At 55.9% G+C, this 27,268-nt stretch overlaps 7 protein-coding genes across 7 annotated transcripts; 4 read left to right on the plus strand and 3 right to left on the minus strand.

The window, feature by feature from the left end:
* Positions 1–4,123: 4,123 nt before the first annotated feature.
* Positions 4,124–4,568, minus strand: PG997_014950 (uncharacterized protein; the record flags this gene model as incomplete). The annotated part of the gene is made up of 2 exons (XM_066819264.1): positions 4,124–4,341; positions 4,373–4,568. The coding sequence occupies 2 exons, from the start codon at positions 4,566–4,568 to the stop codon at positions 4,124–4,126; spliced, it is 414 nt and encodes a 137-aa protein (XP_066661452.1).
* A 1,086-nt stretch (positions 4,569–5,654) lies between these two features.
* Positions 5,655–6,358, minus strand: PG997_014951 (uncharacterized protein; the record flags this gene model as incomplete). The annotated part of the gene is made up of 2 exons (XM_066819265.1): positions 5,655–6,077; positions 6,164–6,358. Coding segments are annotated over 2 exons (618 nt in total), but the record flags the coding sequence as incomplete, so codon positions are not given.
* A 777-nt stretch (positions 6,359–7,135) lies between these two features.
* On the plus strand, positions 7,136–8,098 carry PG997_014952 (uncharacterized protein; the record flags this gene model as incomplete). The annotated part of the gene is made up of 1 exon (XM_066819266.1): positions 7,136–8,098. The coding sequence occupies one exon, from the start codon at positions 7,136–7,138 to the stop codon at positions 8,096–8,098; it is 963 nt and encodes a 320-aa protein (XP_066661454.1).
* Positions 8,099–11,527: 3,429 nt separating this feature from the next.
* PG997_014953 (uncharacterized protein) lies at positions 11,528–15,427 on the plus strand (the record flags this gene model as incomplete). The annotated part of the gene is made up of 3 exons (XM_066819267.1): positions 11,528–11,541; positions 11,748–14,994; positions 15,062–15,427. The coding sequence occupies 3 exons, from the start codon at positions 11,528–11,530 to the stop codon at positions 15,425–15,427; spliced, it is 3,627 nt and encodes a 1,208-aa protein (XP_066661455.1).
* A 2,812-nt stretch (positions 15,428–18,239) lies between these two features.
* PG997_014954 (uncharacterized protein) lies at positions 18,240–22,016 on the plus strand (the record flags this gene model as incomplete). The annotated part of the gene is made up of 1 exon (XM_066819268.1): positions 18,240–22,016. The coding sequence occupies one exon, from the start codon at positions 18,240–18,242 to the stop codon at positions 22,014–22,016; it is 3,777 nt and encodes a 1,258-aa protein (XP_066661456.1).
* Positions 22,017–23,018: 1,002 nt separating this feature from the next.
* Positions 23,019–24,995, plus strand: PG997_014955 (uncharacterized protein; the record flags this gene model as incomplete). The annotated part of the gene is made up of 4 exons (XM_066819269.1): positions 23,019–23,060; positions 23,146–23,294; positions 23,356–23,457; positions 23,513–24,995. 4 exons carry the CDS (start codon positions 23,019–23,021, stop codon positions 24,993–24,995), a joined length of 1,776 nt encoding a protein of 591 aa, XP_066661457.1.
* Positions 24,996–26,030: 1,035 nt separating this feature from the next.
* On the minus strand, positions 26,031–27,074 carry PG997_014956 (uncharacterized protein; the record flags this gene model as incomplete). Its single annotated transcript, XM_066819270.1, has 1 exon — positions 26,031–27,074. The coding sequence occupies one exon, from the start codon at positions 27,072–27,074 to the stop codon at positions 26,031–26,033; it is 1,044 nt and encodes a 347-aa protein (XP_066661458.1).
* Positions 27,075–27,268: the final 194 nt, after the last annotated feature.

The raw sequence follows: 27,268 nt of genomic DNA on the forward strand, positions 1-27,268 counted from the left end.
AGCAAGCAAAGGCCTGCAAATCGGAAGCCAACTACCCAAAAGTCATCGGTTCCTTCTTTCCATCGACCTTTCCCTTCCACGACTCAGTCCATCTCCTTCCCATTCGCTGCCGAACTGCAGCACATGCATATCACGTGTCGCATATATCGGACCAGGGGATGGTCACATAAGTTCAAGTGATTCGGATGACAGCCGTACGATGACGGAGGTGGGCAGCCATTTAGCCGGGGCAAAAGAAAACCTGGGGTAAGGATAGATTGCCGTGGCTGCCACGAGAACTTGTGTGCATGTATATAGATTGATTGCATTTGCATTGCATGCCAGGTAGAACGGCATCTGGACGTGCGACGTTACCGAGCGGCCTGGTTCGAAGGCGACGCCGGCAAGTGCGACGCAACATTGCACCATCGACGGGCGCGCATTCCCGACATCTGGCTACGACAGCAACTTTCCCCGACTCAAACAGCAATCTATCCGCCATGAGAGATAAGACCGGCACGTGGCATATGCAGCTTGACAGTCGGTCTACCTTCGCTCGGGTTTCGGGATGCGACGACGCAGGCGAAAACTGTCCATCGATCGAGAGGGCCATGTTCCTATACCTGGCGAACCGAACATTCCGGCTTCTCGAGTCTTGTCGCAGTCAGCCTGTAGCCTTGAAACCCTGTTATCACACATGTACTCATTCGAATCAAAGCGAGAATGGGAGCTGCATGTACATTGGATACACGCTACCCAGCATTGCAGATACTCCCGATTATACATACGAAAAGCATGACCGTACTGCTGTGCCCGGTACTTTCACAAGCCGTGTCTGATGCAGTCAGTCCTCTTGAAGCCAGCTACCAGAGCCCGGCAGAGGTAAACCAAACATCACCGGATCCTGCGGCATCACTCACGCATCTCGGGTGCAGTTCGCAGAAGGCAATTTGCCAGCCCCTCGCTTGCCTGAGAGGCATGCAGTACGGATCTGGCGGCCTTTTGAATTGAACATTCGACACTTATCGTCGTTAGTGCTGCTTCAAAGTTCGCAAATCGGGGAGGTTCTCGTAGAGCACATTCGCAGCCCGGTCGTGACTGCACTTGCCACACGCAGTCAACACCACAAAAGTCATCGGGCACAGCTCCGGACTCCAGTAGACAAGATCGCCCCTCATCGCCTAGACTATCGACCGCTGGCGCGGAAGACGAGGGTCGGCAGATGTTGACCAATCTCGGCAGTTCAGGAGCTTCCTCTGAGTTCCTTCTATCGCGGTCTCGCTCCTCCAAGAACGGAAGTCCGCTGTGATAAACTCTGCAACGGGTGACTGCGTAAATGCCCTGGGGACCATGAGATCATGACCGCACTCACTGGTTTCCGTCTAAAGCCAAGTGCGTAAACCAGAACTAACCTCTCCTTCTTCTTCTGATCGTGCCATGAGTCATCGCATTCGACTGCATACTCCCGAAACAACAGCAGATGCTTTTTACTGCTGGGACACCCCCGCCCACCAGCGCATCTGTTGCGAAGCAGGGAGCTCCTGGTCAGCTCCGCAAGGACCGCAAACAGGGAGGATCGTTGCAACAAAGGGCCTCTTGGCAGCCCGCACCCGACAATGGGGTTGGGAGGAGCGAACGTCCGATGCCCAGCGGTGGGTGTGGGAATAGGGATGGAATGGGCGATGAAGCATGACTGGAGACCAATGCTGGGTCAAGGAGGCCAGTATTGCGCGTCGCGACGGCCTGACTGAGGCAATGGAACTTGATGATGGCTTAGCTACTGGCCGGCTGGGTATCTAGTGAGTAAGTGAGGGTTCTTGAGCACGGTTGCGCGGTTGATCATCAGTCAGACACTGAACTTATTAAGGCCGAGCCGAGGCTGGGCATGTGTCGCGTCTCGTATTGACCCTCCGCATGCCCCGAGGCGAGACGGAACCGAGAGATTCCTGTTTTGATAACCTTTGAAAAGTCAAAACGCACGTGGGGGTGGTGGTGGGCGGTGGGCGCTTATCCCGATGGTTTGGGAAAGTGCCATGAAAGGAAGGCTATTTTCTCTCGCGCGAGAACCGCTTAAAGTTCCTACGGACGATCCCGTTTTCTCGCCGTCGCGTCGTCGCTCGGCCGTACGAAAACGGAAGAGAGCGGAAAGGGATTGAACGGAAACGGCTGGAAACACAGGGCAAGGAAGGCCTGTCGAACGGGCGGTCAGTGAACAGAGTTTGCACGAGAATGCAACCATCTTGGCAGGTCAGGTAGGTAATTGAGTGGTGCCCATTGTGTTCTCTTCGCCGTCGGTCTGATACAGGATGGACCTTGCAAGGAGAAGTTGAAACAACTTCCTTCGCTGTGTCACGCGTCCCGGCGACGAGGACGACGTGTGCAGAGTAGCAATATCATGGGGGCAATGGCAATCTTGTCGATGATCTCAATAACTGAGAGCCGCGTATTGTTCATGCGCCGGGTGAGTGACAGGCTGATAGGATGAGCGACATGCGGTTTTGGGTTTACCTGGTACAGGCGAGTACCTTTGGCAGCTTGGCAGGAGAGCACAGGCGGACGCTTCAGTGAAGATTGAAACGTGGCAGGGCTTCACCCCACCAAAGTCCACTGTAGGCGGTGGAGGGGCAGTGCGTAATCAATCAGTCTGCAGCAAGAAAACAACATCATTGACTTTTTGACTCTAATGCGACGTCAAAGCATTGCTGAACGTTGATCTTTTTCGAGAACCGTCTGATCAGTTTCGCATTGGAAATAAGCCCGGGAAATATGGAAATGGAAGAGAAGTACCAGGGCGTGTAGATAATATGCATTAATTTGAACAGTGACAAATAAGTGGCAAGCAGTGGCCAACAGATAGATCTATTGATCTGACATATCCAAGATCAGAGCATGCACTAACTCGGAGCATTTGTCGCGGAACACAAGATGGTTCGTCTAATATCGTAGATTCATGTCTTCTCTGCGCCATCTCCTACTTATTAAATACAATGTATATAGTTACAAGAGTGTAGGGTTGATTAGGTATGAAGGTAACAGATCTCAGTGTATCTCAGTGTGCGTTGAAGAAGGAGTCGCGGAGCAAAGGCTGCGGGTTGCGATGCCCAGCCCCATCGGGATGACTGGAAGGGACGAACGAAAGCCAACGCCACAAGCAACGCCGCAATAAGATCGCCGCTATATGTTGCGACGCGTACGTCGTAAGCCAGTGGGTAGTTGCCTTTGTCAATGCCGTGCTGCCGTGGCACTGAGAAGAAGATGAGAGGGAACAGGAACAACGCGGGACCTTGCCTGTTCGGATCCATTGGCGGCCGTTGGGAACGGTGACATCGTGGCACTCCACTAAGCCCGCCCTGGTGGCCCGCCATGTTGGCAAAAAACTTGGAATAACCTCTCGCTTCCCTCTTTCCTCCCCGGCCCCCCCAGTCTCCAATAGTAGCAGTGGGAGTTCAATTGAATTGAATCCGCGCACCAAAGTAGTGCCCGTTTCCCGTCCATTGCCACCAGAGATCACGCCAGACGGGTGCGGGATGTAACCGAAAACGTCCCATCTTTAGAGTTGGCCAACGACAAAACAACGAAAGTTCCTCATAAACGCCTTGATCCAGTATCGCTGCCGCCCGCCTGTGCTGAAAAAGAAACAATGTGACCGAAAATTGTTGATGGGTTTTTGGATGGTGTTGTTGTAGTTGGTGTCGGTGTATTGGGTATAGGTAATAGTAGACTAGGTCCGTGGGCCCAGGTAGGTATTGATGATGGGTATCACATTGTTCTTTTCAGTTCCTGCACATGTCAGTCATAAGACACTGTTTTTCTCCTCTCAACCGTAAATGGTGCATGGTAAAAGTCCACGTCATGTGAAAAAAGAGTGTAACAGCAGTGGGTATATGTGTGTGTTGTGTGTGTGTGTGTAAATGCGCAAAGACAGTAAAGCAATGCGCGCGCGCCAGTCGCCATGCGAGTCCATGGGAATTGCAAAACATTCTAGGAATCCCTGTTTCATCCAAAACGGTCAGGAAGACAGTGTTGACGCAAATTGGCGTGGACGTATTGTAAAAATAGCAAGTCGCGGGACTCCCTAGAAGGTGGGAAGGGGGGAAACGTAGAGAAGGTGATGGTTAGAGTAAAGGAGAGAGGGGGTTATCACTTACAGCAATGCCAGCGTCAAATCACCGTGGATTCGCGCTTTGAGCGTAACTTCGACCTCGAGGTTGAGATCTAACCGGAGGCGGAGAGTGTCGCTCTTGCCGCCACCGTCACCGCCGCCGCCGCCGCCAGCAGCGCCAGCGACGCCGCCGAGGGCACCGGTCGCGCCGTTTACGAGGCCGCCGGCAGTCTTGCCGACATCACCGACGGGGAGGGTGTCTTGGATGCCGCCCAGGCCGCCGAGGGGGACCACCGCCGCCCTGCTTGCCCTTCTGCTTGGTCTTGGACTTGCGCTTGGGGGGCGGCGGGGGCTCGTAGTCCTCCTCCTCTTCGCTGTAGTCGTCCGAGTAGTCATCCGAGTAGTCGTCTTGGTCCTCGGGCTCGGGCGGGGGCTGCTGCTTCTTCTGCTGGCGCTGAGGCTTCGCAGTTCTCTCTTGAGAAGACATGATGTGTGTGGTGTGTATGTGTGTAGGGAAGTACGGTACGGGTAGGTACTATGGTAGATGGAGAGGCACGTTAGATGGGAGGAAGTGAGGGCGAGTTCTTTGAGGAGAGGAAATATAAAAAGTTGATATGTGAATATCTAATAGAGAGGGAGGAACTGTCACCAACGGCGCTATTTACATAAAATACGTCGAAGACGGTTGATCTGCAAGAAGGGTTGTAAGTAAGCCCACCCCACCTTACACGACAAGATGCAGGCCCTCTCTCACTGCCTCGCTGCCCTGGATGGCCTGTCGACGTCACCGATCCGTCGCAGGGCCTGGGCCCCGAGACTGACTTGGGCAGGGTGTGAGGTAAGCGAGAAGGGGGCCGGGAAAGTCCAGGGATGGCAATCTTGTTTTTGCTGCATGGCAGAAGCCTATCACACAGAGGAGGGTGAGCGATTGCGTGAGGTGAAACGGGGCGTGACGATTAGCAAGCAGCCCGTAAAGCTGGGCAAGTAGTATGGGCAACCCAGCACGGATAGGAATCGAGATGGAGGCTAGCTGCAACCCCAAGTGTCCAGCTAAGACTGGCCAGCCAGGCCGGTAACAGGCCCCAGCTGCGCAGGCCTCGTAAGTTGGGAGAGTGGGGTGGCTTGACTTTACATCATAAGCCACATGTTCTCGGGGGCAGGACGGGCAGGACTAAAAGTTCTAGCAAGTCAAGGAGGCTCGCAGCTAGCCGGTCTCGAGTCAACTGTGCGCTCATTGGCTCGGCGCTCCACTGTGGGAACTCAATCAAAAGCCCCCTGTTTCCGCGAGTCCACGCACAGGGCTGGTAGCTCTCAAGTACCCCCAAGTCACTTTTACAGGGGTAAAAAATCCAATGCCGCAACCTTGGGATTAGGCGTTGGGTGCTGTCAGCAATTCGAATGGTTACTTTTTGGCACAATGGTCAGATACACCAGTACTCCCCTACCACCCCCCCTACCTAGTCTATCTACCCCCAAAACGCCAGGCTAAAGACGCAAGCTGGGAAACGAAACCAGCGCCTGCGCCGGATGAACTGTCACAATTCGAAATACCCATGTCCGCCCACCACTCACTCCTTGCCATCCTTCCCCCGACCATGCGACTGGACACGCCCAGCTGCAGCTCTCTGTGTAAGCTGATGACCGCCATTCTGCGCGGCGCCAAAGCCTGTTTCAGATCCCCAGCCTGGTCGTAGTACAGCGCCCAGCCCGAGCCGTCCTCCTCCTCGACGGCCAGGAAGTACGGCGAGCCCTCGAGCACCAGCCACTCCTCGTCCTCGGACCAGTTCCAGGGGCCGATGATCTGGTCCACCGTGTCCTTGCGCGGCCCATGACGTAGCGCCTTGGTTTCGCTGCTGGCGTAGATCCAGTGCAGCGCCGGAGGGTCGTCCGAGGCCATCGACACGAGGCCCTGGTGGTTCTCTGGGCCCGGGTACCCAAAATAAAAGCCGTTGAACTTGTAGCCCGAAACAGGGTGTGCCGGGTGGTCCAGGTAAAGCTGTTGTTACAGAAGCATGACGAGTTCTGGTCAGTGCTGTCCGTCCTTAAAGGGTGGGTAATGCGAGATAGACGGAGCTTCCATACCTTGTCGTTCTTGAACACCACCGTTGCCGTTTGGACGGCCGACTTGCCGTCTATTGAGAACTGGGCCGTCAGATGGAACTTAATCCGCTCCTTGGCTTGTTGGTTCTGCTTCTTCTGGGCATCGATAGCTTCCGCAACGCCGATGACCGTAGGTATGGAGCCAATGATCAAAAGGCCAAGGCTAGAGAGCGCCATGGTGTAGACGTAATAAAAACCGAAGTGACTACGTGACTGAGTGGCTGAGAGAGGAAAGAAGTGATGGTTGGCAAGAATTGCGGGACGAATGAACGAGCGGAACGAGTGACAGGCAGACAGGCCTTCGTATTTGCGTATGCTGAACCGTAAGCGAGAGACTGCCGGTAGGTATGGTGAGAGCAAAACAGGATATCAACCCTGTGAACATTTGAGACGCCTAAAGATAGCACGGCATGTCGTGAGTAAACCCCAGAGTTTCTGGAGACCAAAAACCTGCCTCAAGGGGAAGAAAATTATACGGCTAGACGCGTAAGGTGTGTGCAGCTGCACGGCAGCACGTACTCGGGGCGCAGAGTGATAGACTAGGGTATGCGACATGATCTCATACCCGGCGGATGCTCTCCAAATTTGGGTATGTCCGGGGTGTGTCAAGATATGGTGGAGCCGATGTACTCAGAAGTCGCTTGACAGTTCCGGGCGGTATGTGTACAGCGCAGAACACCCCTGTCCTATGCAGGGCCTGGGCCGAATCCTCACGACTCTCGCTGGAGTGACCTAATGCTAGCCCTTGAGCATTGCGTCACGGCCGTCAAAGTTGGCAGCCCGTCGCCATATCTTGAGACTCGACGTCTGGCCTGTGAATAAAACAAAAAGACCTCCGCCGCTAGTACAACTTGTACGACCATTTTCCCACGTTTACCAGTTTTCCAGAGAACACTCGTCCCCTTATACTTTGATACCCATTCAGACCTACACGCGAATCACCACTACATTAATATGGCTTCTCAACAAAACACAGCCGAGACAGAGACTCCTCGCCAGGAAACTGAGGATCAGCAGCAGCAGCAGCAGCAGTACTCAGATGGCGAAGAGCAAGAACAAGAACAAGACAGCGACAATGACCAGCAACAAGACCAGGACCAAGATGAGAACGAAGAACAGGACGATGGCCAAGGCCGAGAAGAGCAAGACGACGACGACAATGTAGAGAACCAAGAAGGCGAGGAGCAGGATGAAGACAACCAGCAACAAGCCAAGGCTCAAGACGACGGCGAGGGCGAAGAGGAAGGCCAAGATGAGCCCGAACCTGAGCCCCAGCAACAACGCGAAAAGCCCAAGTCTGAGAAGCCCAAACAGAAGAAGGACGAGGCGCCGGCGCAAACCGACGACGACGCCAAGACTGCTGTTGGCGACAACCGCTCACCCTCGCCTAAGAAGGAGCAGGAGGTGGCCAAGCGAGAGAAGAAGAATCGCGACGTGGCAACCAAAGAGAAGCCGGACCGCCCTAGAAGGCGCCGCAACCAGCCCGAATACATGGAGTCCGACAGGGAGAACGCCCAAGACAAGCAAGTGGCGCCGCGTCGTCGCAAGCGCAAGGACAACAACAAGCAGCAGATGCAGCAGCAAATGCAACAGTGGCAGATGCAACAGCAGATGCAGCAGCAGCAGCAAATGCAACAGCAAGGCAAGGGTGATGACGGCGGAAAGAACCCACTGCAGCTCCGCTTGGATCTCAACCTCGAGGTCGAGGTGACTCTGAAGGCCCGTATCCACGGTGATCTTACTCTATCGCTCTTGTACGTATACCCACACTTTTCTTACTTGCCCTTGGATACCCCCGGCCCGTCCTGTCCCGTCCTGTCCTGCCATGTCATGTTCTTTACGCGCGTTCCAACCCATGCTGGTTGGCGCGCGCACGCGCACACACATTATCGGCCGTTTCTCACCCTTCAACTTTAGTGAGTAAACTGGCCACAAGCACACGCAACACGATGCAATGCAGACGGGGATGCCGCGTCGATCGCGACTCGAGAAGAGTAATAAGAGGGGCACCAGAAGTTCCGTCTGGGAAGAACCTCAGTCTCCGCACACACCACACCGTCTTTCAAGGAGGGGCGGCAGCACGAGGGTGGGGGGTAGAGAAGCCACTGGAAGACGACAATGCAATGCAGGTAACTAACCAGGCACTCGTCATTACAGTGAAGGCTTGTAGTCAGTAAGCCATTCCCAGCCGTCGGCTACATAGCATGGCAATAGCCTGTGCTCGACCGAGGACAGCGCAGCGCCATTGCTTGCCAGTGGGCTGGGCTGGGCGATTGTTCCTAGTTTGACTTCTTTGTGGGATTCTTGGAATATTAGTTTTTAATCTATTGGGAGGAGCATGGAGTTGGAGTTCAACGCCGTCGTGTGTATGAGTAAGGGAAACTTGTACTTGTGTAAATAGACGATGGATCTGAACTTACGAGTGGATTTCGAAATCTTCATGAATGGACACTATCATACCCAGTCGTCAATTGCCGGTTGCGAGACGTCTCAAGGGCGGCAGCGCGGAAACGTGCATACAATACCGTACAATACCGCTGCTAGTGCTCTAGTCTGCCAGTGTTGCTTGTCAGTAGCACACCGTGGCCAATGGCAATCATGAGATCTGCGACTCCGGTGTAATCCAAGATTGGAGGAATGGCGTGCAGAGGGAAAGTTGTTGGAGTTTGTGTCAAGTTTCAGAAACGGGCCACTAGCTGGTCTGGAATTGGCCAATTACATATCGTGGGCCTACCGTGGCGCACTCAACAGGGGATATCCCGAGTAACGGTTTTTCCAGCGGTCGCACTGCGGCTAGGTGCTACCTAAAGTATTAGAAACACCGTTAGTGCCAGGACACACGATAATAGCTTATTTCAAGTCAGTTCTCGACTAGGTACGTGAGTTCTATCTAGCACGCTTCTTTACCTCTAGCAGCAGTGGTAGTCGTAGTTGTAGTGACAATTGCTTACGGAGGAAGAGCATGCGCTACGAGACGAGAAAAACGTGCATGCGCAGGGCGAAGAGAAAGTGCCAGTCGGACTCTGTCATAGTGCGCCCGAGGCATGCAGCGTGGTTGGTGTCACTAGCCACTGAAGTGCCAGGGTGGGGTTTCTGGATGGTTCTCGGTGGCTGACCAGCGCCAATCTCATTGGCGGCGCCGTAATTTATCAATCTCACACAGCTTCCGACCCCAGTCACCCCTCCTTTGCTCTGGAGGGGCGGCCGAGAGGTCTTGACATCATAACTGGAGGGAAAGTTGGCAGATGCGAAATAATGAAATTTTGCTATGCGAACTGCGCACACCTTCCAACGGGCGTTGACGTCGAGTCGTTGGCTATGGCGGTTGCCAATGCTCATTGAGATGTTTCCCATAGATACCTGCATGTACTTGCCGCTTGCGGCTGGTAAACGAGTCAGTATCTGATCCATTCAATTGGGTCGGATCGTGGGATCTGAGCCTTGTCGAGAAATCTCAGTCAGCCCCGTTGTTCATGTTAGATTTGAACAACCCAGATCGACCAAGAGTTTGGACAGGCCAGATGGGGAGGAGACGGAGGAGGGCCTATCGGTTCGCGCGGGCTGTCTGTTGCACTTGCACTTGCGCTCGACTTGCACAGAACTCGATTCTCCCGTCATGCAACGGGATCCCGAGGACCCTCCTCGTGGACTGTCTCGCCCATTGTTCCGCGACAGAATTGCGCACTGCCGAAGTGACACACAATTGCGGAACGGCCAGCTACAGCACGGACATGCACCTGATCTGGTATGACTTTGCCTAGTGGCACCCAGAAGCATCGAAATGCGTTTCCCTTTGCCCAGTGACAGCGATTCGTCTCTCATCTCGAATTGAGTTTGACAGTCAGCCCATCTTTTGGAGATAAGGTTGATGGAAGTTGCAAGCATTGCCTTTTTTGACCGCGAGTGATGCCAACCTGGGATGGCGCATGAAAATGGTGGGAGGAGCGTGTGTGCTCAGATTCCGGGCCGACCGTTGATTGCTCGGTTAGCATGGGATTTTAATAAGCCATGGCCCAGACGTTTCCTTCCATTCTAGAGACACCCCCGTACCCCGCTGCGTCACTGCTTCCCCCGCTGCAAGTACCCGACTTACCCTTGGCGATCATCCGCAGAAGCTCGGACGGGGGCAGCAGGCCAACTATCAACCACTCAGAATTGTTACCTGTTACTTGCGACCCTTCTCAGCCACGATCAGTGCTATGGGGAAATCGACATCGATCAATCTCATGCACAGAGGTGGTGACCGTGGTGTTCGTATGCGCGCCTGTGTCGAGATGATCTCCTCTTTTATTAATTTGATACCTAGGTATCAATCAGTTTCAATTGAACGACTCGACATGTTGAAGCACCAGCTTCCATCTGCATATAACCTCTTACACCCCGGCCAGGACCATCCCCGGATCTCGTATCCCACCCGGCAAAGCGGCATACGAGCTGAGGCATGCCCATAAAGCAATGAAGTCATTGTGAGGGGGTGGCAGTCACGAGAAGGAAAACTACATGCCACTACTACAAGACGGACGCCGACAGAACAGGTTATCCCAGCAAGGACCGCCTCGAACCTGCCCTGGCTGCCTGGGGCACTTGGCGAACTGCTGATTTTGAACAATCCCGAGTATCCCTTTAGCGGCCGGAGCAAAACTGCCACTAACATGCATGGGTCGCTCCTCTTGGACGCTGGGAAAAACGAACTCGAGAGCCCCAATGACCAATGACGATGACTGTCCGCACCCATGGGCGCAAATCGATCCTAGACCAGGTGCCAGGGTCGGAAGCACTGGGAAGTCGAGCGCATACTGCAGCTCAAGTGAGCTTACCCATGCACCATGGAGGCCATGAATCAACCTGACGTGTGGCTGACCCCCCAAGTTCGACCACCACGTCGTATTCCTCCAACAATTAACTTGGTTTCGACGGCAGAAAATGCCAACGGCCTGGCATACCCCTGCCCTCCTCTCCCGTCCGCTGAGGCTGGGATCGCGATTAGGCCCAGATGGTTCCGTGAGGGCAAGTCGATAGGATGGGGTGCAGGCCAGATTCTAACCGACTGTCCCTCCCACCCGATGTCCAATGACGCAGAGAGCTTCGGGCTATGATTCATGGGCTAGTAACAAAACTCCGACTGGACATCATCTACACTGCTATTGTTTCATCCCGTGCGACTACTATACATAGCCCCGAGTGTATTTGTTATTCTGTAAAGTGAGGAAACTCACTACCTTAAAGTCTATATGAATGCCCCCCGAATTCACCGACGTCGAACTTTTGTATAAGCTTATCCTTACAGCTTACTCCTTCCTCTTCTTTTATCTGAATTTGAACGGGTTCCGTACGTTGGCTCTCAAAATGGCTGACACCATGTCTACCCCACAAACCCCTACCCCCAGAAGAACTATGTTCAAACCTTCGACCAAGACTCCGCCTGTCAAGAGATCTAACAAGCCCTCTACATCATCTTCTCAGAAAGCGCCGCAGCCCAGCGCCGACGCTCCCAGCAAGCCCGCTGACGAGCCGGCGCAAGATGCGGCGCAGAAAGCGCGCTCTGAATCCCCACGGCCTCCAAGAGCGCCTCCAAGAGCTCATCCAAGTCCCCCAAAGCTCCTCCCAAGGCATCTTCCGATAAGGCTGATGCTGAGTTGAGCAACGGCGAGGGTTCTGCTGGCTCGGATGCTGCTGGGCGGACGGACGACAACGTCTCCACTTCCAACGACACAGTCAATCGCAGCACAGACGCTGCCAAGGACACCTCGAAAGATGGCCCCCCTGCCACTCCGACACGCAAGCCACGTCGCTCGCCCGTGCAGAAGAAAGATTCAATTGACGAAGAAGCTGAGGGGCAAGATGAACCCGCAGTAGGATCCACCAGCAAAGATCAAGATCAACAATCTGCTGCACCCAAGAGCGCTTCCAAGAAGACTAAGGACGCACCAACCAACGCTGCCCAAGACGCTGCCCTCAAAAAGACCGAGCCCAAGAAAAAGTCGCGACCTGCCACCCCTTCCCAAGACCTTGCGCCGCGCAAGAAGCAGGCATCTACATCCAACCAGCACGACGAAGACGACGACGTCGCCGACGACTCATCCGAGATCTCGCACGATTCAGGCATCGCACTCGAGAAGACCTCCAAGCTTAAGAAGGCCGCCCCCAAGGACACGGGCGCGACAGATACTGCAGAGAAGAAATCGAGCTCGGTGAAGAACAAGAAGCCCTCCAAGGACGACGCTTCCAAGGACGCCACTGAAGCTCTCGATAAATCTAAAGACGAGGCGACGAAGACGCCCAAGGAAGAATCTGAGGACACCAAGGCCCTGCCTAAGAAGAAGAAGTCAAGCACTGCGCCCAAGCAGTCCGACAGTGCTCAGGACGCTTCGCCACAAGACGCCCCTCCTACCGAAAACGCTCCCGACGCGAAGAAGGCCGTCCAGGACTCTGCACCGAAGAAGTCACCCAAGTCCACTTCGCGGAAGCCATCTCAGTCTGTCGAGAAGGTCGGAGACTCTGTACCGAAGGAGACTGATACGAAAGACAAGTCGCCTAAGGAAGACGCTGCACCTGTACCCAAAAAGGCATCCAAGAAGGCCGACAGCGTTAAGGACTCCGCATCCAAATCTGTTGACGACACTCCAGACTCTACCCCCAAGAAAGCATCCAAGGCTGTCGATAGTAGTAAAGATTCTGCTCCCAAGGATCCTACACCCAAGAAGGCTTCCAAGCCTGCCGAAGACGCCAAGAACTCTACACCTAAAGACTCTACAACCAAGAAATCTTCCAAGACTTCCGACGACGCTCAGGAATCAGCACCCAAGAAGGCATCTAAGACCGTTGACGGCGCCAAGGACTCTGCATCTAAGGAGCCACCTAAACCCGATATCAAAGACAGTTCACCAAAGCCTGACGCCGCTACCACCCCTGAGAAGGACCTGAAAGCCAAGGACGTTTCCAAAGAGCTTTCGCAGAAGGATTCGGCTGCTAGCGACAACGTCAACAGCTCCGCGCCTAAGAAGGAATCTTCTAAGCCCAAGGCCCCGAAGGCCCCTACCCAAGAAGTAGACGAAGCGTCGCAAGACAAGGCACCCAAGGACCAGAAGGCTGAGAAGCCTGCCGAGCTCTCCAAAGGAACCAAAGACGCCTCCTCCAAGGCTTCCAAGGTAGCCGATACTGCTGAGAAGCAAGCCCCCAAGGAGGACGGAGACGCTCCTGCGAAGAAGCAGACCGAGGCCGCGAAGACCTCCGATACCCCTTCATTGTCGCGCGGAACTTCCTCTAAGCCCGCGCCCGCCAACGGAACTCAAGAAGTTCCCGACACCGCCAAGGATCAAGACGAACAAGAAATCCCCGAAGCAGCCAAGGACCTCGCGAAGCAGCTGCCAGGTGGTGACGACGACGACATCGACGATCTTGACCGCCCGGAAGATCTCGTGAAGTATTTCTCAGATCTAGGCCACCCTGAGATGGGAGAGTTTGTCAAGGCCCTTATCGCACAAGCTCCCGAACAAGAAGAGAAGAAGCCTGAGCCCAAGGAAGAGTCCAAGCCTGTTTCCAAGCCAGAGTCCAAGACTGAATCCGAGCCTGAATCTAAGCAAGACTCGAAGCCCGACTCCAAGGCTGAGTCCAAGTCTGAGATTAAGCCAGAGTCCAAACAAGAGTCTAAGCCTGAATCTAAGGAAGACTCCAAGCAAGAATTCAGCCCTGAATCTAAGTCTGAGTCCAAACCTGAGTCCAAGCCTGAGTCCAAGCTTGAGTCCACGCAAGATTCCAAATCCGATTCCAAACCCGACTCTAAGCAAGAGCCTACACAAGAGTCCAAGCAAGACTCTAAGGCCGAATTCAAGCCTTCCCCGCAACAGACTAAGCCTGAAACTAAGCAGGATTCCAAGCAAGACTCTCAGCCGGGGTCCAAGCCTGAAGAACCTAAGCAAGCTTCCAAGTCCGACTCCAAGCCTGAATCCAAGCCTGAGTCCGAAGTTGTATCTAAGTCCGCGACTAAACCCGAGGCCAAGATGCAAGACGCGAAGAATGTTGGCAAGGACAGCGCTAGCGCCACTGGCGCTGGTACCGTTGATGGTTTCGACGGTATCTCGCGTGACCTGATGCAGGCACTCCCCAAGGACGACGAGCTCGTCAGTGAGACCAATGTCAAGGCTGATGAAGCCATTGACCAGACCAAGTCCCAGGCTTCCGATGCCCAGAAGTCCCAGGATGTTGCTGGTGACGAGTCACAGAAGGTCGACAGCAAGGCTGACGAAGCTAAGTCTCAAGCTTCAGATGCTAAGCAAAAGGGTCAGGAAGCCGCTGGTGATGCGGCTCAAAAGGCCAATGGCGTTGCCAAGGATGTACAGAACAAGGCTACAGACAAGACTTCCGGCGCCTCCAAGGATGACCAAACACCCACTGGCCATCAAGAGGACCGGGAAGCTGGCCAGGATCAACTGTACAACTTGAGCAATGGTCAGCAACAGAACGGCAACAAGGATGGCGGACATAGTCAATCAGTGGATAACATGGGAAGACCGGCACGGATCAACAAACAGGTGAACTTCCCCTTGCCTATCCCTGAGAGACCCAATGCTTCGAGACAGGGCTCCAACACGGGTGCTGACGGCGGGGACGGGTCGCAAGACCCGCCCGAGGAGTTCTTGGATCCATTCATTCACTCTCCTCGCGTGTCAACGGCTAACATTGACCCGATTCCCAAGATTCAGAAGATTACACCCATCGGCAGCCAGCCTCCGGCTAACCTGTCCGACCTGTCCAAGGGACTCGTCGGCATGACCATTGACGATGTCGCCAATGTTGTCGACGAGTCCGGCAAGGTGCTTGGTCATGCGACTGGTGACTTGCCGTCCATGATCGGGAAGAAGGTCTCTGACAAGGGGTGAGATCTACGGGGACAACGGGGAGCTTATTGGCTACGTCACTGAGAACTTCACTGCCGAAGCGCCTGAGAAGCCTCAAGCACCCAAAGAGGAAGAGCATCAAGAGCCTCCTCGTCCCTCTGGCACTACACCGCTGCCTGGAAACCTACAGGTGGACATGGAAGGCAATATCATGGACAGCAATGGCAACATCATCGGCAAGCTCAACAACCAGCCCAACCAGCCCAACGGCCTCAGCGGTGCGATTGTGCCGTCGGAAAACAAGAGCCAGGGACAAGGCCCCCGCGAGGAGCCGAAGGAGCAAGGGCAGTCGGACGAGAACAAGCCCAAGGTGGACGAGAACGGCATCCCCTGCCGACATCTTCCTTGATGTCAAGTCTACATCGGATGGTATCCAACTGACCATCCGGATTCCCACGGTCTTTAGGCAGGAGAAAAAGTTTGAGGTGAACTCGGAGGAGCAAAAGCAAACTTCCTAGTTCCAATTAGGCGCAGATAGCTAAGATGGACGGATGGTACTGGAGTAATCACTACGGACGGGGCTTCTAGGTTCGCGGGAAACAGTCAGGATCTACAGTGAGAAGCGTATTGACAGCATTGGATGGCGGGGAAGTTTTTGGGTTTCGGGTTCGCATCTCCTATAGTATTTGGCGGCGGGCAAGTTTTGATGGGCGGGCAACTTCAAGGGACGGTAATTTGCAGCTTGCAAAATAGGACGAAGTCAATTGCGTGGTCACGATTTATGAAATCCCATTTTTGTTGTTATCATGCAATTGAATATGCATTTCCAAATCAGAATTCCGACAGATATCCGAACTGTGAATACTGGTTGCATCGGTTTTCTCATGGCTGACTTACAAGTTCGATTTGGGTAGTCGCGCAGGTCAATCAAGAAGTGGTCGAAGAGCCACAGGACGGCTGAAAAAGGGCGGGCGTTTGGGACGGTGAAAGCCACAGACGGGCGGGACAGAGAAGAGCTAGAAATTTGGGAGGAAAACAGGACGGGAGACGGGCATCGAGAACGCAATCGACCCCACCTTGGCTGCCACTCCAACTACCATTCTGACCATTACTCTCGACTACTCTCGCAGTCGGATCTTGAAGACAAGCGACGGAATGCAACAGCACCAGCCATTACGCCATGACTAAACCGGACATGACGTTGTATCCCGCCGATCACCCAATCGCCGCACTCCCAGAGCCTGTGGCTTGACGTGACAGCCAGCCAAGAGTCGCAGGCCTGCGTCCAAAAACCGGATTGTCGAGGGACCAGGCAAGCGCAGGCCACCAATCCGTGTGTCAGCCACTTTAGACGTGACGTTGGTCTAGCCCGGAAACTGCGGGGACTGCTCGAGTTACAGTAGCCTCGAAGCAGAAAGGCGAATAGTCAGCGGCTCTGTGCGGTCTCTTGCATCGCGCATCGCTTTGTTTTCCCCATCACCTGCCAAGGTCCGCGTCTTGACAGGGGGGCGTGTGGATGGATGCATGGATGGGAGGACGCTTACGCCCGTTGTTAGGTGGACTCCCTCTAGGTGCGTAGGCTCCTCACTAATATCAACATTAAGATCGAGAGGGAGCGAAACGGCCGGCCTAGCTGCCTAGCAGCCATCCATTCCGCAGGCCGCTACGCTAGCAAACCTGCCCACTAGCCTGACCGGCCGGTCGATCAAACGGTCGCTTCATCCTCCCACCCCCACTACCCAAGTACTCATCCCAAGTACCTATTCTTCCATGCAGTCAGTCATGGACAATAGGATTCTTCCGACCCAGACCATGTGCCTAGACGGGCAATTTCATCGTCTTGGGGGTGTGGCTCTCTCTAGTGGCTGAACAGTTACCTCTATTTTTGTAGGTCCCCAGCACTACTTCCAAGTTTTTCCTGCTCGATCCAGGCCCTGGACTTCGGTATGCGCACCCCCCAACAGGTCGTGTAAGTCGGCACCAGTCACACCCTGCCTGGGCTGGCTCGGGGAATGTGTCCGGCGGCTTGCGGGCAGTCACACAGGTAACAGGCGTATCCCACTGGTACAAGCAGGCAGGCAGCAAGCAACAAGCAGCATGGGCAGAGCATGGGGGAGCCATGGTCAATCTGGAACAACACAGCTTCCAAAAGCAACCAGCATTACTTCATGGGAAACATTCTGGACGGCACCCAACTGCCACGCAGCCTCGTTTTGACGACTTCGATGCTCGATCATCGAGATCCACGAGTCCACAGCGAATCCACCACCCTATGGCGTATTGTGAGCCACCCCCATACTCTCGACCTTGTCGACACCAAAATCTTGTTTTGCGTCCCAGACCTTCGAGCAATGTCTGCCAATGGAGACGCACCGGTAGCCCGCCCAGCTAGAAAAAGTAGTCTGGACCGGACTGATGCTCCACCAACGGGTTTTGGGGGTTTCGTCGCAGGAGTCTGTCGGGTCGTTCTGGTAGTCGTGACGGCAAGCAAACAGCAGCCACTCCCAGCAGTGACCTCGAATCCCCCATCACCCCCTGCCCTCCCCCTTGCACCAAGTGGGATCTGCGAGGAATCCGGTTCCCATCCAAGCTCCATCCTGGCAGCCTCAAGTGTGGCTGATATCATCGCAAGCGCGCCGTCGTACAGTCATGACACCTTTCTATGGTTCTGCCCAGGGTTTACCGTGTTGATGACGTTCGGACGGTTTATGCCAATTTGGGCATGACGTCGAACTCACTGGCTAGGACGATAGGGGGCCTCTGCGAAACGGCCCAAGACAGGTAGGGATATCGAGGATAGCAGCTCTCCGTTACATGGAGTATGGTTCCGTCGCGTAGCCCAGCCGTGGTGGAAGCTCCCTGTGACGTAAGTCGCCTGGAAGCCGGCACCTTCGACTGCTGGATGGTGTTCTTGGGACAGCTTCACGGTCGTCATCGTTTCTGATGGAGCAGACACATATCACATAAATACACATTGCCGCCATTTCGTTACACCCTCTTCTGTTATTCCTCATGACCATTATTGATAATAATACCACCACCGCTATTATACCCATATCCCACGAATGAGTAACGAAGCTCATCCAACTGTACAACATCGACTAAAACCACACAACTTAACGAATATCACGAGATACCATCCTGTACAAGTATTTCCACTACCTCCTGACTTCACTCCCCCACAAGAACCCTACGACCCCTTCACCACACATCCCGCCGCCATGTCTTCAGCAGTAGGAGACGCCACCAGCAAGCTGGACCAGACCAAGAGCCAAGCCGGCGACGTCGGCGACAAGGCCACCAAGCAGACACAAAAGACCGCCGGCGACGCCAAGGACACAAAGGTCCCCGGCAAACCCGACGTGCCGCGCAGCGTCCCGGACACGAACCAAGATGACCTAGACGACAAGACCAAGAACCTCGACGTCGAGGACGACGACGAGCTGGACCCCTCGACGCACGAGGGCGACGAAGGCGAGATGGTGCCGGCCGCCGGCCGCATCAACGAGAAGGGCGAGGTCATAGACGACGACGGCAACGCCATTGGCCGCGTGACTGACGGGAACGCCAAGGACTTCGTCGGCTACATCGTTACGCAAGAAGGCGACGTCCTCGACGACGAGGGCGGCATCTGCGGCAAGGCCGAGCCCCTCGAGGACGTCGCGTCCGAGCTCGGCAACTACACGACCACCTCCAAGGACGCTACCAAGGAGGCCACCAAGCTTGCCCAAGACAAGACGGAGCAAGAAGGTGGCGACGAGTCCAAAGAAGAAGGCGGCGGCCTCGGCAGCGCCCTGGGCGGTGTCGGCAAGGCCGTCGGTGGTGTCACAGGCGGCGTCGGCAAGGCGGCCAAGGGCGCTACCGGCGCGGTGGGTGACACCGCGAAGGGTGCCACAGACACGGTCGGCAGCGCGACGGGCACCAAGGACGCCACGGACAAGGTCGGCGATACCGTCAAGGGCACCACCGACACCGCGGGCGACGCGGCCGAGGGCGCGACTGGCGCCGTCGGCGAGACTACCGAAGGCGTCACCGACACCGCGCAGGACGCTACCAAGCCTGTCACTGGCACTGTAGATGATGCTACTGGTGGCGCGACCGGTAAGGTTGGCGAGACTGTCGACGAGGCCGGTGACAAGGTCGGCGAGACGGCTGATGAGGCCGGCGAGACTGCCGAGGGTGTCACGGACGAAGTCGACGAGAAGGTGGGTGACGTCACCGACAAGGTTGACGAGACCGCTAAGGGCGCCAAGGGCAAGGTCGACGAGACTGCCGAAGATGTCGAAGTACCCGAGGGTGCCGAAGACGTCAAGGGCAAGGTCGACGAAGCTGGCGAGGGCGTCGAGGTGCCTGAGGGTGCTGAGGGTGCTGAGGGTGTCAAGGAGGGTGTCGAAGGCGCTGTTGATGAGGCTGGCGAAGCCGTTGAAGGCGCCGAGGGTGAGGCCGGCGAGGCTGTCGAGGAGCTTGGCGAGAAGGCACCCATCGAGATCCCCGAGTTCGCCCCCACCGTCGCCAGACAGGTCGTCGACATGTTCCAGGGCCCTTTTACCGTTTCCGACAATGGTCAAGTCAAGGACCAGAACGGTAACATCCTCGGCAAGCTGTCCAAGGACCAGGATCTCCAAGACCTCATCGGCAAGGAGATCAAGGCCATCGACGAGAAGGGCCAGCTCCTCGGCGAGGATAACGCAGTTCTCGGCCACGTCGACCTGGTGCCCGAGGGCACCGTCGTCGACCGTATCCGGGAAGAGATTCCTGAAGCCGGCGAGCGCCTTGATGCTCTTGAGGAGGAGGCCGAGCGGAAGCTGCCCGACATTTCCATCCTCGAGGGCCTGAACATCAACAAGATGGGCAACGTCGTCAACGAGAAGGGCAACGCCGTCGGCCGCGTCAAGTCTGGCGATCTCAAGAAGATGATCGGCAAGCAGCCCGACGCCCAGGGCAAGGTCTGGGACTCGCGCGGCAACGTGATCGGCGAGGTCGAGGTCCTGCCCGAAGCCGAGGAGAACGTCTCGGGTCCCTTCGAGGACTTCCCCGACGCCACCGTCGACAAGAACGGCAAGGTCATCTTCGATGGCCGCCAGGTTGGCGTGGTCGTTGGTGACGACTTCCAGAACCTCATCGGCAAGAAGGTCGATGCCGATGGTGACATTATCGACAAGAGCGGCAATGTCATCGGCCACGCCGAGCGCAAGGAGGAAGAGGAGCCTGAGGCCGAGCCTGAGCCAGAGCCAGAGCAGATTGACTACTCTTCTCTCAAGGACAAGAAGGTCAACAAGTTCGGCAACGTCGTCGATGACAAGGGCGCCGTCTGGGGCCATGTCGTCCAGGGTATCCTGAAGCACCTCGTCGGCAAGAAGATTGGCGAGGATGGCCACATCTTCAACGACGCCGGAAAGATCATCGGCAAGGCCGAGCCCCTTCCCGATGAGGAGCGGGAGGATGCCAAGGAGGATGGTCCTTTCGCTGACTTTCCCGACGCCGTCGTTGGCGACAAGGGTGCCATCATGTACCAAGGCGAGCGCATTGGTACTCTTGTCGAGGGTGACGAGAAGAAGCTCAAGGGCAAGACCGTTGACGCTGACGGTGAGATCCTGGACAAGAACGGCAACGTGCTCGGTCGCGCCGAGCGCTGGGAGGAGGAAGAGCCCGAGCCCGAGCCTGAGGCCGACTACTCGGCCCTCGCCGGCAAGCGCATCAACAAAGCCGGTAATGCTGTCGACAGCCACGGCGACATCTACGGTCGCGTCATTGAGGGCGACCTCAAGCGCCTTATCGGCAAGATGTGCGACAAGACCGGCGCCATCCGCAACGAGGGCGGTGACGTCATCGGCCGTGCCGAGCTCATCCCCGAGGCTGAGCGCGAGGGAATGAAGGAAGGTCCCTTCACCGAGCTGCCCGGCTGCACCGTCAACAAGGAGGGTCACATCGTGACTCCCGGCGGTGACATCGTCGGTCGCCTCACTTCCGGCGACCCGAAGACTCTCTTCGGCCGCGCCGTCGATGACGATGGTGACATCCTCGACAAGAACGGCAACGTGCTCGGCCACGCCGAGCGCTGGGAACCCGAGGAGGTTAAGAAGGACGTTAACCCCATGTCCGGCCGCAAGGTGAACAAGGAGGGTAACGTCGTGGACGAGAACGGTGACCTGGTCGGCAAGCTGACGTCGGGCGACCTGAGCCTGTGCGCGGGCAAGAAGATCGACGACGATGGCGACGTGATCGACCAGAAGGGCAGCATCCTGGGCCACGTGACGCTGATCGGCGACATTCCTGACGAGCCGGAGCCGGAGCCCGAGACCGAAGAGGAGTCCGAGGAGGACAGGCAGGCGCGCCTCAAGATCGAGCAGGACCGCGAGATCGCCAAGCGGATCTGCGTCTGCATCGAGCACTCGCTCGACAAGATCCGGCCCATCTGCAAGATGATCACGGAGAACATCGACCGGGTCGAGCGCCAGCCCGAGGACGAGCGCAACGAGGAGGAGCTCGTCAAGACGGTGAAGCCGCTGATCGAGGAGGGCGGCAAGATCCTGACGGAGGCCAACGGCGTGATCCGCGGCCTGGACCCGGACGGCCGCATCGCCGGCAACGCCAAGGGCCGCGCGGCGGCGCACGAGGCGAGCCCGGAGGAGTACCACCTCGCGGACCTGCTCAAGGAGCTGACGGGCACGGTGACGGAGACGATCGAGAACGCGAAGCGCAAGCTCGAGGACATGCAGTACGCCAAGAAGGAGCTGAACCCGCTCTGGGGCCTGCTGGCCGAGCCGCTCTTCCAGATCATCGCCGCGGTCGGGCTGCTGCTCTCGGGCGTGCTGGGGCTCGTCGGCAAGCTGCTGAACGGCCTCGGCCTCGGCGGCCTGGTGAACAACCTGCTCGGCGGCCTGGGCCTCAACAAGGTCCTGGACGGGCTTGGTCTGGGCGGCGTCGTCGGCGCCGTCACGGGGCAGGACAAGAACAAGAAGGGGGGCAAGAAGGGTGGTTTCCTCGGCATCTTGTAGGATGCTTTTCCCTGCCTAGTTACGGAGTGCTTTCAGGCATTCCGGGCGGGAATCATTTTCACTGTTATGATGGTCTCTGGTCTCTTTCTCTATTGTCACGATGAGCGATGATTGTATGAACATTTCAGTTATTCACACACTGTCTGTTACGGAATTGGGATTACTCCTGGCTTTTGGTATTAGCGTTTGATTTTAATCTGTCGAAAAGTCGGGTTTTCTGTAGTATTAGTTATTTAGCATAATTGCAAGTTCATGATAATTCTTATCTAAACATCTTCTCATCTTCAATAATGATAGTGTACAGTGAGATATTCTCCGGATTCTCTGTAGACAGACTGCTGAAGTAGGGGACGTGGATAGCTTCGGATTTCCACAGCGTCTGGGTTGCTTAGCTGCCTGGCAGAGAACACGCATCGCGGGAAACACCACAGAATGGGTCCCCCGGCAGTTGTTACTAGCGTACCGGTTCTAAGCTGCTTAGCTGCCACTACCAAGCTTTCCCATCTTTCCTGGCAGGCGTGCATGATGGGAGTGTCGAGGACATGACGTGATGAATGACGTCGTGGCGGGCGGTAGAGGGGGTGCGCACCCTTAAGCTCTGCGCCCGACGTTTGGGATATGCAAGATCGCATTTCCAATCAGAGCACTGGGAAGGCACATGCCACACATCTAACATATCATCGTTGCCCCAGCCTGGCAGCATCTACAGTAGTACTATCAGTAGACGTATCGCAACTTCCTTGTTTTGGATTATCCCCGTCTTGTGGCTAGTGGCGCTGACACACCTGCTCGAGTACTCGATAGACTTAAGCCCCCCAGGAAGTCCAAGAGGATCTGGATCTGATCTGCGACAATTCCACCATATTACATACTTGCCTACCTTGTATCCTAGTACCTACAGATTCGCGAATAACATATCTATCAAACGGTGTCACTATTACCTAAGCATTCGCTATCAGATTGTGTATTGCAACTACCTGCCTCTCGCAAGGCTCGCCCAGAATGTCGCGAACGTTGCTGCTGTGTTTCATCCACGGCTTCAAGGTACGCTACTCGTGTTCTCGTGCAGTGATGTACTGCGGTATGTATCAATGATCGGGCGGGTGGGCTGACGCGATAAGTAAATCAGGGAGATGATGATACCTTCCAGAACTTCCCGTTGGATCTGAAGAAGGAAGTGTCAGCGAAATTGCCCGACCACAATGTGGAATCGGTCGTGTTCCCCAAGTATGAGACGAAAGGGGAGCTGAAGCAGTCGACTGAGTTGTTTCTCGACTGGTGAGTAATATTGGCCGCGAAACATGTCGATTGAAATGTGCGATTCTGATAATCTCATCAGGCTGAAGGAGAGAGTGATGGAGGTGCGGAAGGCGCACAGTGAGCAGCCATGGCCGCCGAACGATCGCAGTGTGGGCGTCATTTTGGTCGCGCATTCAATGGGGTAAGATATGTTCCAAGACACGAAGAGGCGCAAGCCACTTGCTAACCGGCCTCAGGGGCTTCGTGGCGGCAGACTCACTGTTCTCAGTATTGAACGATCGCCTTGCGAATGAGAAACATGACGATCATATATACCCTCCGATCCAGGGAATATTGACCTTTGACACACCATTCAACGGGCTGGCGAGATCCATGTTCGTTTACGGCGCTTTCTCCAACTACCAAAAGGTTAGCAGTGTGTTTAACGTCATGACCGCGCTGTCAGCAGCGCCGGCAGGACTCGGCAAGATGGCCATGAAACGCTCCGCAGCCGTTCTGCCGGCGGCGCGCTCGTCGCGACCGGCGTGGAAAGGCTGGCAACTCATCGCACTGCGCACCGGTACCGTAGGCGCGATCGCGGCAGGTGGAGTGACGGCCTACATCCACCGCGAGAAGATCATGGAGGGGGTGCGGAACATGCGCAACCTGAACAAGGAGTCGATGAAGGAGGGCGTCAAGGAGGGGTACCAGAACAGCGTCGACGCGCTCAGCCAGGGGCTGGCGTACATCAACCGCGGCAACGTCGGGAAGTCGTTCGAGTACCTGTCGGAGCACTTCACCTTCGTCGGCTCGCTCATGAAGCAGCAGGAGCTCAACCGGCGGCTCGAGCGCATGGGCGAGCTCAAGGGCGTCGGCATCCACAACTTCTACTGCTCGCTCGGCGAGAACGGCGTGTGGTCGGGCGGCTACTTCGTGCCCGAGCGCACCTTCTGCGCGGTCCCGGACAGGGACCACCTGGCCCACCCGCTGTTCTCGCGCCAGGTCATCAGGAAGGTCGAGGACGAGGTTCAGGCCCACATGAGCATGTTCCACCCGGACAAGAACGAGAAGTACCAGTCCATGACCGAGGAGGCCAGCAACTACGTGGTGCGCTGGTTCAACGACGACTCGCCGATCGAGGACGATCCCAAGTTCGCGGCCCCGCCGCCGCCGGAGCCGATTGAGCAGCCGGTCGAGACGGATGTGGACGGCACGCAGGTCCCCAAGACGGAGGAGATTGCCAAAGCAGAAAAGGTCGAAGAGGGCGATGAGTCGAAAACGCAGGCTGGGGGTGACGATGGGGCAGACCGTGGCGATCTCCCGTCGCCCCTCGACATCGCGGCGGCGGCGTCTATGGTACCGCTGCCGGACGACGATGACGCGGCGCCCGCGACGCTGCAGACGGAGGGCGGCGATTACGACGAGCAGAAGAGGACGTACATGCGCTACCTCTTCGGCGTCGCGCAGTCGGCCGGCACGGGCCTGGCGTCGTACGTGCCGCGGCAGATGCCGGATATGCCCCAAATGCCTGGGATGCCGCAGATGCCGTCCGGGCCCAGCTTCAAGTCGTTTATTCCCACTCAGATGCCCAGTATGCCCTCGGTGAATGTCTGGGGCAAGAAGCATCAGCAGAAGTCGTCTGATGATGCGTCGCAGGAGGCTGCTGTCGAGGCGGAAGTACCGAAGGAGACGCCAGGTGCTGCTCCTGCTGTGGCGGCGGAGTCGGAGACGGCGAAGTAGAGAATCCTAAAATGCCTTGGATAATGTGATTAACGCTGTACATGAGGTTCCCGAGGTTTGGTTTCAGCAGTTCCTTTTTGAGGGTGCTGTGAGGTCCTGGAAGAATTACTTTATGATGCCCTGGTTGTCAGGTTTTCGTTGTTAATACTATGTTTGGTTTATGATTGGCATTCTCGGTTGATCTCCAGTGACGGATCGGGTTTGCACCTATTGCCAGCCTGCCTAGAATCTAGATTGCCGTTCATCTCTCGCCAGGACCTGGCTTAAACAAAGTCGGTTTAGGTACGTGGCGCCATGTATTCGACTTCCCTTCTCGTCGCGCTTTTCGCTGGCATAGCCACGTCCTTGCCAAATGACATCTCAGCCAGAACCCTGGAAGGCAATCGACACAACCCCTATTGCACGTGCGGTGCTTTTGACCCTGGGTTTCGAAAGAGGGCCAAGCAGGGTCCTGGCTCTAGACATGGCGACTTCTGTTGCTTTGCGCTTTTGCGGGCGGGGGGGGCAGGCGGGTTTAATGGCCCGTCAGCTTCCATCACTGGACTCAATATTCAACATTGGTACCGTCTCCCTAGCCGCAAATCAAAACAGCTTTCATAGAAAGTAGATAAAGACAATAATAATAAAAATAGCAGAAACACGGGCCATAGGAGCCTACAATCCAATCAAAATATCTTTTTTTTTTTGGCTTCAACGCAAGATGGGTTGCACCATGACTTTCGATCTTGTCGCAAGCTGTGTCTCTTTCGCCGGTCCTCTGTTCTACGGGGATGATGGCCTGAATAAGACCCCGCTTTGGGCGGGTAGCGTTCTGTAAGTTCTTACTGACAGGGGGGAGCTAATTCTGTACGGGGTAAACTGTTGAGCTTTCTGAGCACCCGCCAACGTTGGAATCACCATTAACGCAACATATTGTTTTTCTTCAGACCTTTTCCAGCTTTGAATCTCTTATGGAAAGGTAGGTACGAGAAGAATGCTTACACAGGGAAACGTGTTTTACAGGTTGTATCAAGGCCAAATTGCATGTGCTTTCGTTCAACTAGATGCCCAATTGTATTTGGAGAAAGGAGACAGCGACCGTCTGTAAGAGCTTATCCCACCAACCCACGTATTGGTCCTTGGCCAAACGTAACACCCGAACACGTATGGCTCAGAGTTCGCATTGGTAAGGGTCTTATATTCCCTATCGTGCCAGTCAGTCATCAAAGATGCCACGCCCACCATAACTTGTCCCGATATGCACCCTGGATACCCCGCGGGCGTCCACCGCGTCGGCCGAATGGACGTCTGGTCCGCCACACCCGCGAACCCAGAACCAGAGAAGCCGTTCGCGGACGCAAACTCGTGGCCGATCCGCACGCGCGCCTGCTCGTGGGTGCCGACCTGCCCCGCGTGATTCCTCCCCGCAAGCACCGCGGCCTTGCGCCCTGCCGCCTCGGCCAGGACGCCGTCCACGTCCGCGGCGGCGTCCTGGACCGCTGCAAGCGCCGCCTCGTCATCGACTTCCTCGATCTCGACCTGCACCAGCTGCTGCTGCCGTTGGTGCGCCGCGGCCGGCCAGATGGCCTCGAGGTCGTCGACAAAGCCCGCGATCTGCTCGATCAGCTTGTCGAACTGTTTGCCGTCGTACAGCGCCCACGCCGCTTTCTTCGCGAGGCTCGTCTGCTTCTGGTGCTGGAGCACGGTCTTGCCTAGGTGTTGGTGGAGTCGTCGCGCGACGGGTCGCAGGTCTTCGTCGCGCCAGACCGCGAGGTCGTCGGGCTTCGCGCTTAGCTCGTACCGCTGGGACTTCTTGCGGATGGATTGGAAAAGGAGGTCAATCTCTTCGAGGACTGATTGGACTTGTCGCGTGGAAGGGTCGGCCGACGATACTGTAGCGAAACGCGGATCCTCGTGGATGGCGACCGCTTCGCCCCAACGGCTCAGTCGTGTCTGGGCGACGTCGAGCTTCAGCCGGCAGCGCTCGAAATCTCGGCCGAAGTGGCGGGCCAATTGGACGTACTCGAAGCAGTCCACACAGTCGGTGAAGAGAGCGGCCACGCTCAAAGCGCCCGCGACGGTACCAAATACCTCAGCCATCTATTCAGATGTTGGTAGACAAATACTACCAACTCAAACGATTGACGAAGTCACGTTTTGGGGGCGTGAGGGGTGGCAGACTGGTGGGATATCATTGGTCCCCTAAACATTGTGCGGCTGATCCCAGCCGTACCCAAACATTTCCGCAAATCATTCTCGCAACACATGTCGTTTGAGTAACAACTTGCAACGTG

The sequence above is a fragment of the Apiospora hydei genome (genome assembly GCF_038363865.1).
Source record: "Apiospora hydei strain CBS 114990 chromosome Unknown utg000010l_segment0_segment0, whole genome shotgun sequence".
NCBI classification, from domain to species: Eukaryota; Fungi; Ascomycota; class Sordariomycetes; order Amphisphaeriales; family Apiosporaceae; genus Apiospora; species Apiospora hydei.